Source organism: Octopus sinensis, unplaced genomic scaffold (genome assembly GCF_006345805.1).
Source record: "Octopus sinensis unplaced genomic scaffold, ASM634580v1 Contig01652, whole genome shotgun sequence".
In the NCBI taxonomy this organism is placed as follows: domain Eukaryota; kingdom Metazoa; phylum Mollusca; class Cephalopoda; order Octopoda; family Octopodidae; genus Octopus; species Octopus sinensis.
In genome coordinates, this window is record NW_021824967.1 from 1 (window position 1) to 15,813 (window position 15,813).

The following is a 15,813-nucleotide window of genomic DNA, read 5'->3' on the forward strand; positions in this document are numbered from 1 at the left end:
GGACGCAGTGTAGAGAGAGAGAGAGAACAGTGAGGAGAGAGAGAATAAGCAGTGAGAGAGAAGAGAGAAGCATTGAGAGAGAGAGAGAGAGAGAGAGAAACAGTGAGAGAGAGAGAGAGAAGCAATGAGATATAAAAATGTTTAATTTTTCTATGTTAGGAAGTCGTTACATTCGTTGCAGGTAATTGCATGCAGAACTGTTTCATTCTTTTTAGAAATCTTCAGCATGAACAAGGAAAGAAACAAACAAAACGAGATGCTTACCTCTTTTTATAGCTTTGTGCAGAAGGCTGCGGCCTGTGTTGTCTTTACGATTCACATCGGCCCTGTGCGAGACCAGGAGTTGTGCGATGCTCTCCTGCCGGCTCAGCAAAGCCAGATCCAAAGGTATGTCTCCACGAGTGTCCAATTCGTTCAGCTTCACGCTCAGCTGGAGACAGGAAGAGAGAGAGAGAGAAGAGATGAGTGATGGAGAGGAACCGAAGGATGAAGAATCATGGAGGAGGAAGGAGAAAAACTCTGACAATAACGGAGAAGGAAAACAAGGGAAGAGATAAGGGGAAAAACAGAAATAACATTCCCGCTGTTACAAGAACCAGTTCGGGCCCTTAGCTCCATACTCCCTAAATTTTAGGGATAACTTCAGGCTCCCAGCCCCTTACTCTCTCAGTTATATATATTTATTTACTACCCACAAGGGGCTAAACACAGAGGGGACAAACAAGGACAGACAAAGGGATTAAGTCGATTACATCGACCCCAGTGCATAACTGGTACTTATTTCATTGACCCCGAAAGGATGAAAGGCAAAGTCGATCTCGGCGGCATTTGAACTCAGAATGTAACCGCAGACCAAATACCTATTTCTTTACTACCCACAAGGGGCTAAACACAGAGGGGACAAACAAGGACAGACATAGGTATTAAGTCGATCACATCGACCCCAGTGCATAACTGGTACTTATTTAATCGACCCCGAAAGGATGAAAGGCAAAGTCGACCTCGGCGGAATTTGAACTCAGAATGTAACGGCAGACGAAATACCTAGTTCTTTACTACCCACAAGGGGATAAACAGAGAGGGGACAAACAAGGACAGACAAAGGGATTAAGTCGATCACATCGACTCCAGTGCGTAACTGGTACTTAATTTATCGACCCCGAAAGGATGAAAGGCAAAGTCGACCTCGGCAGAATTTGAACTCGGAACGTAGCGACAGACGAAATACGGTTACGCATTTCGCCCGGCGTGCTAACGTTTCTGCCAGCTCGCAGTTATAGGGGCCACATCAGGTTCATATCCCTGCACTCCCTCGGTTAAGGGGCCACTTTGGGTACTTGACTTCACAAAGAGCTACTTCAGCCATTAATCTTGTACTTCCTCAGTTATAAGGACCTTTAGCCTTGCAGTCCTTCACTTATAGGGGACTGCACTAGGCCTTTTTCCTTACACTCCTTCAGCAATAGGGGCCCACATTAAACCCTTAGTCTTGCACTCCCCTATTTACAGGGGCCACATTAGGCCTTTTCCCTTACACTCCTTCAGCAATAGAGGCCCACATTAAACCCTTAGTCTTGCACTCCCCTATTTACAGGGGCCACATTAGGCCTTTTGCCTTACACACCTTCAGCAGTAGATAGGAACCACTTCAGACCCCATAATTGGGAAGCAAGCTTCTTAGCACACAGCCAAACCTGCATCACCATGGAAACCTGACAGCGGTGGTGCCCCAGCATGGCCGCGGCCTTCGGGCTAAACAATTTTTAAGGATTTAAAGATTTAAGGATGGTGGGCAATCTGGGACAATATCTGTGCATTCAAACAAAGAAATTTAAAATAAGTCCACCTGTGCCCCTCGACAATGAGTTTACTTACCTGGGAATCGAACTCAATAAGGTAGAGGAACACCACATCCTCTCTCTTCACCCTTATGGCTGTATGGAGTACGTACTCCGATTTTGATTTGAACATCCTGTATAGAAGAGCAGCAGGCATGTTTGCAAAATCCTCACTCGTAAAATCATCCTGGGAGGAAGTAGAAGAGGAAATAAAACCAAAAGATTAAGAAATGGTAACAACAACAAGAATATTGATAATAATAATAATAATAATGATAATAATAATAATGCCCTGATGCAGTACCAGGCAGTGGCTCTCGTGGCTTCTGATCTTAACTGATTGGAAGTGTTATCATGTACATTGTTTTGTCTTGGTATAAAAGATGGGTTTTACAGCAAATATTCTGCTCAATACCTATTTCTTTATTACCCACAAGGGGCTAAACATAGAGGGGACAAACATGGACAGACATAGGTATTAAGTCGATTATATCGACCCCAGTGCATAACTGGTACTTAATTTATCGACCCCGGAAGGATGAAAGGCAAAGTCGACCTTGGCGGAATTTGAACTCACAACGTAACAGCAGACGAAATACTGCAAAGCATTTCGCCCAGCGTGCTAACGTTTCTGCCCAGATTAACTTGTCAGTTGTTTGACCATAACCAGTTGACCATGTCCCTTGGTGGCTGACGATATGTGCATCTCTGATCATGAGCAGAAGTAGTGGGGGAACATCATAGCCATGTGCTGAGAGGGATTCTTTGAGGTTTGGATAATTCACCTCTGGAAACATGGGTGTTTCGTTCAACATCCTTAAACAACCCTTATTCAGAAACCTTTTGAGCGGGATGGGTTACTCGACCAGAAGAAAATTCTAACTGGGCCCCACCTGCAAAGTCATGTGCTGTTTATCTTGGCATGAGATCACCATGTTGCACACACATGGTTGTGATGCATGTGCCTGGTGTACCCTTATCAGACGGGTAGTCATGATGGGTATACTGGGTTTGGTATATTTTACCCCGGTGTCACTTTGATGGCATGCAAGATCCTTAATATGGAGAGTACTCAATAAGTTCTGGGGTTGGTATATACGACTAAAAGACGCTTCAAAGTGATGCCCCAGCATGGCCACAATCCAAACAACTGAGACAAACAAAAGCAAATGAAGATATAGGTGCAGGAGTGGCTGTGTGGTAAGTAGCTTGCTTACCAACCACATGGTTCCGGGTTCAGTCCCACTGTGTGGCACCTTGGGCAAGTGTCTTCTACTATAGCCTCGGGCCGACCAATGCCTTGTGAGTGGATTTGGTAGACGGAAACTGAAAGAAGCTCGTCGTATATATGTATATATATATATGTATGTGTGTGTGTGTTTGTCTCCCTAGCATTGCTTGACAACCGATGCTGGTGTGTTTACATCCCCGTCACTTAGCGGTTCGGCAAAATGAGACCGATAGAATAAGTACTGGGCTTACAAAAAAGAATAAGTCCCGGGGTCGATTTGCTCGACTAAAAGGCGGTGCTCCAGCATGGCCGCAGTCAAATGACTGAAACAAGTAAGAGTAAACTTAGCGGTTCAGCAAAATGAGACCGATAGAATAAGTACTGGGCTTACAAAGAATAAGTCCCGGGGGTCGATTTGCTCGACTAAAGGCGGTGCTCCAGCATGGCCACAGTCAAATGACTGAAACAAGTAAGAGTAAACTTAGCGGTTCAGCAAAATAGACCGATAGAATAAGTACTGGGCTTACAAAGAATAAGTCCCGGGGGTCGATTTGCTCGACTAAAGGCGGTGCTCCAGCATGGCCACAGTCAAATGAGTGAAACAAGTAAGAGTAAACTTAGCGGTTCAGCAAAAAGAGACCGATAGAATAAGTACTGGGCTTACAAAGAATAAGTCCCGGGGGTCGATTTGCTCGACTAAAAGGCGGTGCTCCAGCATGGCCACAGTCAAATGAGTGAAACAAGTAAGAGTAAACTTAGCGGTTCAGCAAAATAGACCGATAGAATAAGTACTGGGCTTACAAAAAAGAATAAGTCCCGGGGTCGATTTGCTTGACTAAAAAGGCGGTGCTCCGGCATGGCCGCAGTCAAAATGACTGAAACATGTAAAAGAGTAAAAGAGCATAAGAAACAAAAATACTGACCCAATGGGAGGATATCAGCTCAGAGCAGTGCTTCTTGAGGATGTTGGCATCCATTTCTTCGGCAGATTGGTAGAACTTGATGCAGTTCTTCATAGTAACGAATGACATCAATGCATTCTCACACCTGCAAAGGTGAGTGATAGTTTCAGAGGGAGAGAGAGAGAGAGGTCGAAGACAAAGGCATCATCATCATCATCATAGCAACTATCGATAATGGCAACAGCTCCTGTTACCATTTTCACTAGTAGGGACCCATGGAGATTCCATGGCATAAGACGGTACATTTCAAAACATTATGTTACCATAGCAAAGAACACAAGCAAAGAATTTCAAAAAAATGGATCTTTTCCGTTTGAACGGCAGTTTTTAACATAATTTCTAGGTAACTAAACACTTTTAAACTTCGTATACTGTAGAATGTGTTTATAAAACATCTTTTTCTTTGGCTTTATTGAGAAAATTCTATAGTTTGTAAGATATTTGGGTTTTTTTTTTTCTCAATTTCTGCAATTTCAACCATCAATGACGTCTATTGAGGTAAAAAAACATTCCGTGCCGTATGAATATGTCCCTCGTTTAAGAAACAGATTGGGTTTATTTACTTTTGTGAAGAAAAAAAATATACCCTTCCCCCCACCCCTAACCCTAACCCTAAAACAGATTGAAATGCAATAGATTGATACTAGGGTCATAATTATGGGTGACAATTTCATATGACACTGCTAGAAAAAACTGCCGTTCAAACCGAAAAGATCCAAAAAAACTCTTTTGAAATCCTAGCATTTAATCTAAACTGTACTTTGAAATATAATTGAAATTACATTATGTACATTATTTACAATTGACGGATATTTGTCCTCATCTTGTTTGTTGTTAACACAACATTTCGGCTGATATACCCTCCAGGATTCATCAGGTGTCTTGGGGAAATTTCAAACCTGGGTTCTCATTCCTAAGGTATTTTTCGATGTTATTATTATTATTATTTATATTAGACGGATATTTGTCCTCATCTTGTTTGTTGTTAACACAATATTTCGGCTGATACACCCTCCAACCTTCATCAGGTGTCTTGAGGAAGTGTTAGTTGAAGGCTACCAAACCTGCCATACACAGACAACTTCAGCTTTATAAATCGTAAAAAATAGGGATTTTCATAGGAAAAAAGCACCTTTTTGATGTAAATAATTATTGGTGTTAACATGGTCCGATTTGAAATTTTATCTTCTACGGAAGGAAGAGCAAGCCTTCTTCCATCATACTCTCAATTTTGGTCAACTTGTACGGCAGGGTCTCGGAGGAGATAGGGTTAGTTGAAGGCTACCAAACCTGCCATACACAGACAACTTCAGCTTTATAAATCGTAAAAAATAGGGATTTTCATAGGAAAAGAAGCACCTTTTTGATGCAAATAATTTTTGGTGTTAACATGGTCCAATTTGAATTTTATCTTCAACGGAATGAAGAGCAAGCCTTCTTCTATCATACTCTCAATTTTGGTCAACTTGCGCCGCAGGGTCTCGGAGGAGATAGGGTTAGTTGAAGGCTACCAAACCTGCCACACACAGACAACTTCAGCTTTATATATATATATATATATATATATATATATATACTAGCAATATAGCCCGGCATTGCTTGGGTTTGTTTCGACCCTTTAGAATTGGAATTTTTGAAAAGTAAAAATTTTGCATTATGTAGCTTGTTATTCTCTTTAAGTGAACATTTTTCTCGTTGAAATACACCGAAAAATGGCGACACAGCAATCAAAATATCGTAAAATATAGGGATTTTCATAGAAAAAAAGCACCATTTTGATGCAAATAATTTTTGGTGTTAACATGGTCCGATTTGAATTTTATCTTCGACAGAATGAAGAGCAAGCCTTCTTCTATCATACTCTTAATTTTGGTCAACTTGCGCCGCAGGGTCTCAGAGGAGATAGTGTTAGTTGAAGGCTACGTAAATCTGCCACACACACAGACAACTTCAGCTTTATATATATAGATATATATATATATATATATATATATATATACTAGCAATATCGCCCGGCGTTGTTCAGGTTTGTTTCGACCCTTTAGAATTGGAATTTTTGAAAAGTAAAAATTTTGCATTATGTAGCTTGTTATCCAAATATTGTCTTGACCACGGTCGAACAATGATGATGATGACCATCCGATCATGGCCATTGTCACAAGGCTTTGGTCTGCCCAAGGCTATAGTAGAAGACCCTTGCCCAAGATGCCACGCAGTGGGACTAAACCCGGAACCATGTGGTTGGTAAGCAAGTTACTTACCACACAGCCACTCCTACGCCTAGACATGCATATATATATATATATATATATATATATATATATATATGCATGTCTATATCTATGTTTGTATGTCCCCGCCCCATCACTGCTTGACAACCAGTGTTGGTGTGTTTACATCACCATAACTTAGCACTTCAGCAAAACAGACTGATAGAATAAGTACTGGGCTTCAAAAAGAAGTCCTGGGATTGATTTGTTCGACTAAAATACATAAAATCCTTCAAAGCAGTGCTCCAGCAGGGTCGCAGTCAAATGAGAGAAGCAAAATTAAAAGAAAAAAATTATATGCAGTGCTTTCTTTCTTTCCTCTTTTCTTTCTTACTGACTGACTGGATGGATGAATTGATGGATTGATGGATGGATGGATGGATGGATTGATGATGGATGGATGGATGAATGGATTGATGGATTGATTGATGAATGGATGGATGAATTGATGGATGGATGAATGGATTGATGGATTGATTGATGAATGAATGAATGGATTGATGGATGGATGGATGATGGATGGATGAATGGATTGATGGATTGATTGATGAATGGATGGATTGATTGATGAATGGATGGATGGATGATGAATGAATGAATGAATGAATGAATGGATTGATGGATGGATGGATGGATGGATTGATGAATGAATGAATGGATGATGGATTGATGAATGAATGAATGGATGGATGGATTGATGAATGAATGAATGGATGGATTGATTGATTGATGAATGAATGAATGGATTGATGGATGGATGGATGGATGGATTGATGAATGAATGAATGGATGGATGGATTGATGAATGAATGAATGGATGGATGGATTGATGAATGAATGAATGGATGGATTGATTGATGAATGAATGAATGGATTGATGGATGGATGGATGGATGGATTGATGAATGAATGAATGAATGGATGGATGGATTTATGAATGAATGGATGGATGGATGGATTGATGAATGAATGAATGGATGGATTTATGAATGAATGGATGGATGGATGATGAATGAATGGATGGATGGATGAATGAATGAACCAATCAATCAATCAATCGAGTGATTAGTCAACCTGGTGCCACCATTGTTGCCACTTTACCTTGTTCCAAGAGTATCCAACTGGAACCTTGCAGAAACCTTCAGGAGCTCCAATAGGAATGTCTCTTCACTCTTTATGTTTATTTCGTCCGTGTAGACCCACTTCAGTAAGGCGTATGCAACATCATAGCTGATATCTGTGAGAGGAGATAGAAAACAGGACACCAACACCATTACTATAATCAACATTGCATCCAATGTCTATCCGAAAAGTTATGTATATATACATTGCGTGATGGCTAAATTGTTGCTGTTTGCTTTTAATTTCATGCACACACATTGTTTGTTTTTAATTTTGTCAACTAGTAGTGATACCAATGCCAGTGGCATGTAAGAGAACCATCCGGAACATGGCCGTTGCCAGCGCCACCCCGACTGGTAAAAAGCACCATCCGACAGGCCTGGCCAGCCTGTAATGACATGCATAAGATCTGGTCATCAAATCTAAGTAGAGACATCAAACTTGAAATCTTCAAAGCCACAGTCAAACCAATTCTACTATATGGCTCAGAAACCTGGATGTTATCAAAGAAGCTTGAGAGGTGGTTGGATGGAACTTACACTCGCCTTCTTATGAGAGCTCAAAATCTCTCGTGGAAGCGCCATCCAACCAAAATGCAAATATATGGGAAACTACCACCTGTGTCATCTCTTGTGAAACGTAGGAGAGTCCAGTTTGCTGGACATTGTTGTAGAGCTGAAAAAGAGGTAATTTCTACTCTCCTCCTCTGGAAGCCATCTACTCGCAATACCAGAGGGCGCACACTCTCCTACCCTGAAGTAATCTCCAGGGATACAGGCATCCAGCACCAGGACCTCCGTAATGCCATGATGGACCATGAAGTCTGGCGTAGCATGGTAAATTCCATTGTCTCGACCACGGTCGAACAATGATGATGATGAGCATCCGATCATGGCCATTGCCAGCCTCCTCTGGCCCCTGTGCCGGTGGCACGTAAAAAGCACCCACTACACTCACGGAGCGGTTGGCATTAGGAAGGGCATCCAGCTGTAGAAACATTGCCAGATCAGACTGGGCCTCGTGCAGCCTTCTGGCTTCCAAGACCCCAGTTGAACCGTCCAACCCATGCGATTTTACTGAATAATTTTATTCATTAGTTTTTCAAGATATTTTTTTGTAATTTTGGTAAATATATCTGGTAAAATGAGATGTCATTATCATAATTTAGACAACAGTTTAGTCACCACACCCTGTATGTATATATATATGTGTGTGTATGTATATATATATATATATATATATATATATATAATAATAAATATTAGGGAATAAATCCAAATTTACAGGGAAAAATCAGATTTAGGATTAAATCCAATTTTATAGTAAAATATTATATAATATAATTCAAGACAAAACCACTATTTTAAAACCAAACAAGGAAAGACTTAATCAATACATAAAATTTTAATATAAAGAAATAAACCGCCACTACAATCGTTTCATGTCTTCAATGACATTCGTCAGGTGGATTAATCTGTTTTAATTTAAAACAGATTAGGAGATCGAAAATCCACCTGACGAATGTCATTGAAGACATGAAACGATTGTAGTGGCGGTTTATTTCTTTATATTAAAAATTTTTATGTATTGATTAAGTCTTTCCTTGTTTGTTTTGCAAAATAGTGGTTTTGTCTCGAATTATATTATATATATATATATATATATATGTGGAGGCACAATAGCCCAGTGGTTAGGGCAGCGGACTCGCGGTCGTAGGATCGCGGTTTCGATTCCCAGACGGGGCATTGTGAGTGTTTATTGAGGTAAAAACACCTAAAGCTCCACGAGGCTCCGGCAGGGGATGGTGGCGATCCCTGCTGTACTCTTTCGCCGCAACTTTCTCTCACTCTTTCTTCTGTTGGCCTGCTCGCTTAGCCAGTGGGGTGGCGTCATTTGAAGGCTAAAACAATGCGAAGCGCATTGTGACCAGCGATGTGTAGCAACATCAGATAGCCTGGTCGGTCACGGTCACGGTGATATATATATATATATCATCTATCCATCCATCATTTTGAGTCCCTGTTAACGAGGATATCCAGATATACCTCAATACCATAGCAACCATCCTCACACCATCTCACCTGGTTTTGGGCCTCGTCCCTTCTCAAGCCAACCCTCCTAATCTCCTCCACATTTTCCTCAATCTACCCCCCACCGGTGTAGTAGGGAGACGTGGTTGTTACACTGGGTCTCATGCAAACACACATACATAGATGTAAGGGTCACTCACCTGTGAGATCCAGCTGGGACACCTTAGAAATATCTATTCCAGGGCCCCAGTCACTGGAACGTGCTGTCATAATGAACTTGTGGGCTTTGATCTCGCCACCTTGGAGTAGGATGGTGATATCACTGCATAAGAAAGTAACGGAGAGAGAAATAAGACAAAATGGTAATCATCAGTCATCGCCAACTATTAGTCATTGTCAGTCAACACCATCTGTCATCGGTCATTGTCTTTTACCAGTCATCAGCTATCATCAGTCACCATCTGCCATAAGTCGTCATCAGTCATCTGTTGCTGACTGTCATCAGTCACCATCTGTCATCAGTCATTGTCTTTTACCAGTCACCATATGTCATCAGTCACCATCTGCTATAAGTCATCATCAGTCATCAGTTGCTGACTGTCATCGGCCATTGTCTTTTACCAGTCACCATATGTCATCAGTCACCATCTGCTATAAGTCATCATCAGTCATCAGTTGCTGACTGTCATCAGTCACTGTCTGTCATCAGCCATTGTCTTTTACCAGTCACCATCTGCTATAAGTCATTTTCAGTCATCAGTTGCTGACTGTCATCAGTCACTGTCTGTCATTGGCCATTGTCTTTTACCAGTCACTATCTGTCATCAGTCACCATCTGCCATAAGTCGTCGTCAGTCATCAGTCACCGTCTGCTATAAGTCGTCATCAGTCATCAGTTGCTGACTGTCATCAGTCACCGTCTGTCATCGGCCATTGTCTTTTACCAGTCACCATCTGCCATAAGTCGTCGTCAGTCATCAGTCACCGTCTGTCGTCATCACTCATCAGTTTTCACCAGTCAAATACCTCCATCACCATCAGTTACTGCCATTATCATTATTAACCATCATCATTTGTCATCAGCATGGAAAAGGGATTTTAAATGACGAGTCCAACCCATACCAGCATGAAAAACAGACATTAAGTCACAATCATAATGATGATCACTCACCATCATCAATCACCAGTCATCATCAATTATCAGTCACCACCATCAGTTACCATCATCATCAATTAGCAATCTCTATCAGTCATCATCAGCAGCAGCAGCTACCATTCATCAATCATCACCACCACTTCGACCCCAGGGTGGGGCTCAAGTAGAATCCACTCGCATGCGTTACTGGACCAGAGCCGACCTTCAAAACAACAACCACTACGACTACAACTAGCCCTGCCACTACTACCTCCACCACCACCACTACTTCCACATCAACAAGTACTACTACCACCACTACTTCAACATCTACTACTACTACCACCACTACTTCAACATCTACTACCACTACTACTACTACTACTACCACCACCACTACTACTACCACCACTACTTCAACATCTACTACTACTACCACCACTACTCCAACATCTACTACTACTACCACCACTACTTCAACATCTACTACTACTACTACCACTACTCCAACATCTACTACTACTACCACCACTACTTCAACACCTACTACTACTACTACTACAACCACTACTTCAGTATCTACTACGACCACTACTTCAACATCTACTTCTACTACTATGACCACTACTTCAACACCTACTACGACCACTACTTCAACACCTACTACTACTACTACCACCACTACTGCTACCACAACTTCTACTAATACTACCATAACTACCAGACACAAAAAGTACTACCACAACTACTATTACCAGAACTACCAGACACAAAAACTACTACCAGAACTACAGACACAAATACCACTACTACAACTACTACCAGAACTACCAGACACAAAAACTACCACCACAACTACTACTACTACTACCACAACTACCAGACACAAAAACTACCACCACAACTACTACTACTACTACTAGAACTACCACTGACACAAAAACCACTACCACAACTACCACCACCACCACCACCACCACCACATTTACTAATCACTCACCTGTAGGTCTCCTTGTTGAACAGTTCTCCGACCGTCTTGAGCAATCGAGAGACGAAACTGTCGTCGCTGCCAGCGCTCTGTCCAGTTGTTGCTATAGCGACATGGTATTTCTTTTCCACCTCGACCAAGCGTTCTTGGAGTTTCACGTATTCCTCGCGAAGTAACCTCAGGTGATTCTGCAATTTGCTCACCTCACCTGTAATCAAGGAAGACGAGGAAAAAGAAATGATGTAAAGAAGGTGGAAGTTATCATTTTCATCACTGGCGTCGATTAACATCTGTTTGTCATGCTGGCATGGGTCGGGCCAGTTTGACAGGGCATGGCAGGAGGGCTGCACCAGGCTCAAATTGTCTGTTTTTGGTATGGTTTCTATGGCTGGATGCCCTTCCTAATGTCAACCACTTCACAGAGTGTAATGAGGGCTTTTTATGTGGTACCAGCACCAGTGGTTCTTTATGTGGTACCAGCATCAGTGCTTTTTACACACACACACGATGGGCTTCTTTCAGTTTCCTTCTACCGAATCCATTCACAAGGTTATGGTCGGCCGAGGCTATAGAAGGCACTTGCCCAAGGTGCCACGCAGTGGGACCCCATCCTGGAGCCTTGTGAGCAGATTTGGTGGATGGAAACTGAAAGAAGCCCGATGAATGAATGTATGTATGTATGTAGGCGCAGGAGTGGCTGTGTGGTAAATAGCTTGCTAACCAACCACATGGTTCCGGGTTCAGTCCCACTGCATGGCATCTTGGGCAAGTGTCTTCTACTATAGCCTCGGGCTGACCAAAGCCTTCTGAGTGGATTTGGTAGACGGAAACTGAAAGAAGCCCGTTGTATATATGTATATATATATATATATGTGTGTGTGCGTGTGTTTGTCCCCCTAGCATTGTTTGACAACCGATGCTGGTGTGTTTACGTCCCCGTCACTTAGCGGTTCGGCAAAAGAGACCGATAGAATAAGTACTGGGCTTACAAAGAATAAGTCCTGGGGTCGATTTGCTCGACTAAAGGCGGTGCTCCAGCATGGCCGCAGTCAAATGACTGAAACAAGTAAAAGAGTAAAGAGTAAGAGTATATGTTTGTGTGTCTACATTTACGTCCCCGTAACTTAGCGGTTCGGCAATAGTAGCCGATAGAATAAGTACTAGGCTTACAAAGAATAGGTCCTGGGGTCGATTTGAAACAAGTAGACTTCGAACTTTCGACCAGAAAAGTAACTTCGAAGTTACTGTCGATAATACTCTTGACTAAGAATAATGTGTGTGTGTGTGTGTGCCAAATACAAGGATGGAATCATTTGCGTTTGAACGGCAGTTTTTTCTAGCGGTGTCATATGAAATTGTCACCCATAATTATAACCCTAGTATCGATCTATTGCATTTCAATCTGTTTTAGGGTTAGGGGGAACGGTATCTTTTTTTCTTCACAAATGTAAATAAACCCAATCTGTTTCTTAAACGAGGGACATATTCATACGGCACGGAATGTTTTTTACCTCAATAGACGTCATTGATTGGTTGAAATTGCAGAAATTGAAGAAAAAAAAACCAACAAATATTTTACAAACTATAGAATTTTCTCAATAAATCCAAGAGAAAAAGATGTTTTATAAACACATTCTACCAGTATACGAAGTCTAAAAGTGTTTAGTTAACTAGAAATTATGTTGAAAACTGCCGTTCAAACCGAAAAGATCCCTGTTTCTTAAACGAGGGACATATTCATACGGCACAGAATGTTCTTTTACCTCAACAGACGTCACTGATTGGTTGAAATTGCAGAAATTGAAGAAAAAAAATAACAAATATCTTACAAACTATAGGATTTTCTCAATAAAGCCAAGAGAAAAGGATGTTTTATAAACACATTCTACCAGTAAAAGAAGTTTAAAAGTGTTTAGTTACGAGGAAATTATTTAAAAAAACTGCCGGTCAAACGGAAAAGATCCCAAGGATGTACTACTTGACAATATGAAAGTGTTTGTATAACCGATGATCGTTGGATATCATCTGATGGCATCAATTCTTCCTGGCCAAAGCTCTATTCACGTTGACGAATAGAAAAGATGCACCTTCTTCCAGGTTTTACTCTTTTACTCGTTTCAGTCATTTGATTGCGGCCATGCTGGAGCACCGCCTTTAGTCGAGCAACTCGACCCCGGGACTTATTCTTTTGTAAGCCCAGTACTTATTCTATCGGTCTCTTTTGCCGAATCGCTAAGTGACGGGGACGTAAACACACCAGCATCGGTTGTCAAGCAATGCTAGGGGGACAAACACAGACACACAAACATACACACACACATATATATATACATATATACAACGGGCTTCTTTCAGTTTCCATCTACCAAATCCACTCACAAGGCCTTGGTCAGCCAAGGCTATAGCAGAAGACAGCCCAAGGTGCCACGCAGTGGGACTGAACCCAGAACCATGTGGTTGGTAAACAAGCTACTTACCACACAGCCACTCTTATATATATATATATATATTATATATATATATATAATTTATATATATATATATAATCGTTGCCTCACGACGAAGCCTCTATGGTGGTCATTCTTTATGCTAGAAATAACCATCTTCAAAACAGGTGTGGTGAAATGGGCGCATCAGAGAAATAACCGGAGTAAACACATAAATGTGAAACAAGGTGGAGAAAAAGAGTACTCAAATACCAGAGGTAGAGTAATATGCTTTATTTAAAAGCAGCAGAAATTTAACAAAACCTGTTACTCGGAGTTTCACGTTCCCGTTCGTCGGACAGTTTTGTTAAAATAGAACCGAGATGACAATTCTATCAAGACCGTCCGACGAACGGGAACGTGAAACTCCGAGTAACAGCGTTTGTTAAATTACTGCTGCTTTTAAGTATATATATACATATTCATATATGTATTATGTATGTATATAAGTTATGTCATCCTGACTTCACATATGTTATATATACATTATGCGTGTATATTCTAGATAGACAGATATGCAATTACAAGTTGTCATCGTGTGTGAATACACACACGTATATATATATATATATATTATATATACGTATGTGAACTCACAATAACAGACAACTATAATATATATATATATATATATATATACATACGTAAGTGAACTCACAATAACAGACAACTATAATATATATATATATATTATATATACATATGAAAGAAAATAGGTGTTCAGAATGCTGGATGGTTGTAAATATATATATTTATTTACGTATCACATATCATTTCTTCTTTGTAGTTTCAATATGTATATATACATATATATATACATATATAGATAGATAGATAGATAGATAGAGAGAGAGAGAGAGATAGATAGATAGATAGATAGATAGATAGATAGATAGATAGATAGAGAGAGAGAGATAGAGAGATAGATAAATACATAGACAGATAGAAAGACAGACAGACAGACAGACAGATAGATAGATAGATAGATAGATAGATCGATCGATCGATGGATAGATACACATTCGTTTGTTGTATTTCTCTCAACATATTTTCTCATCAACGTTTGAAATTTGAGGAGAGAAAAACAATTATAAAACGCACAAAAATTTCAGAAACAAAGCTCCTATCGTCATCATCATACATAGTCAAACGAAAATTACTAATTGAATCAACCGATCAACGAATATTTTAACAATTAATCGCCAATTAACGTTAAATTAATTAAAGAAATATACAAGCACCTCCGCCCACACCAGCAATTAAAACAACAACAAAAGCGATATTCTGAGCAACTGATCGTAATTATTATAAATTAATCGGCTGAGGGGGTGAACAAGGGTTCACAGTAGGGGGTCAGGTTGCTATATAAGGGGTCAGATAAGACAGAAGGCCCTAAAAGGGGAGAATTAGGGAGGAGAAGAGGAAATTTGATGGATTACCTTCCGCCATCTTGCCATAGAAATTAAGCCTCACTTTTCTCATGTGATTTGATTTGGAGCCGCAGCTTCGTATTTTCGGATTTTAGATCAGTTTGTGAAAGGCGGGTGAGATGGCGGGTGAATGGTTAAGCACGCCGGGCGAAATGCGTGGTCGTATTATTTCGTCTGCTGTTAGGTTCTGGGTTCGAATTCCGCCGAGGTCGACTTTGCCTTTCATCCTTTCGGGGGTCGATTAATTAAGTACCTTTTTCTTTAAGTAGCTATTTCTTTATTACCCACAAGGGGCTAAACACAGAGGAGACAAACAAGGAC

At 40.7% G+C, this 15,813-nt stretch overlaps 1 protein-coding gene across 1 annotated transcript; it reads right to left on the reverse strand.

Annotated features, from left to right (window-relative positions):
- Positions 1 to 211: 211 nt before the first annotated feature.
- LOC115227083 (rabankyrin-5) lies at positions 212 to 15,591 on the reverse strand. The gene is made up of 7 exons (XM_029798011.2): positions 15,502 to 15,591; positions 11,589 to 11,784; positions 9,654 to 9,775; positions 7,403 to 7,538; positions 3,993 to 4,116; positions 1,876 to 2,025; positions 212 to 430 (listed from the first exon to the last, which is right to left on the reverse strand). The coding sequence occupies exons 1-7, from the start codon at positions 15,542 to 15,544 to the stop codon at positions 212 to 214; spliced, it is 990 nt and encodes a 329-aa protein (XP_029653871.2). The 5' UTR covers positions 15,545 to 15,591.
- Positions 15,592 to 15,813: the final 222 nt, after the last annotated feature.

What these genes read in the sequence shown, in the direction of transcription:
- LOC115227083 (XM_029798011.2), bottom strand. Translation starts at nt 15,544, where the DNA reads ATGAGAAAAGTGAGGCTTAATTTCTATGGCAAGATGGCGGAAG. An exon ending in CTATGGCAAGATGGCGGAAG is followed by an intron (nt 11,785 to 15,501) that starts GTAATCCATCAA and finishes CCTTGATTACAG; the next exon opens with GTGAGGTGAGCAAATTGCAG. An exon ending in AGCTGATATCCTCCCATTGG is followed by an intron (nt 2,026 to 3,992) that starts GTCAGTATTTTT and finishes ACTTCCTCCCAG; the next exon opens with GATGATTTTACGAGTGAGGA.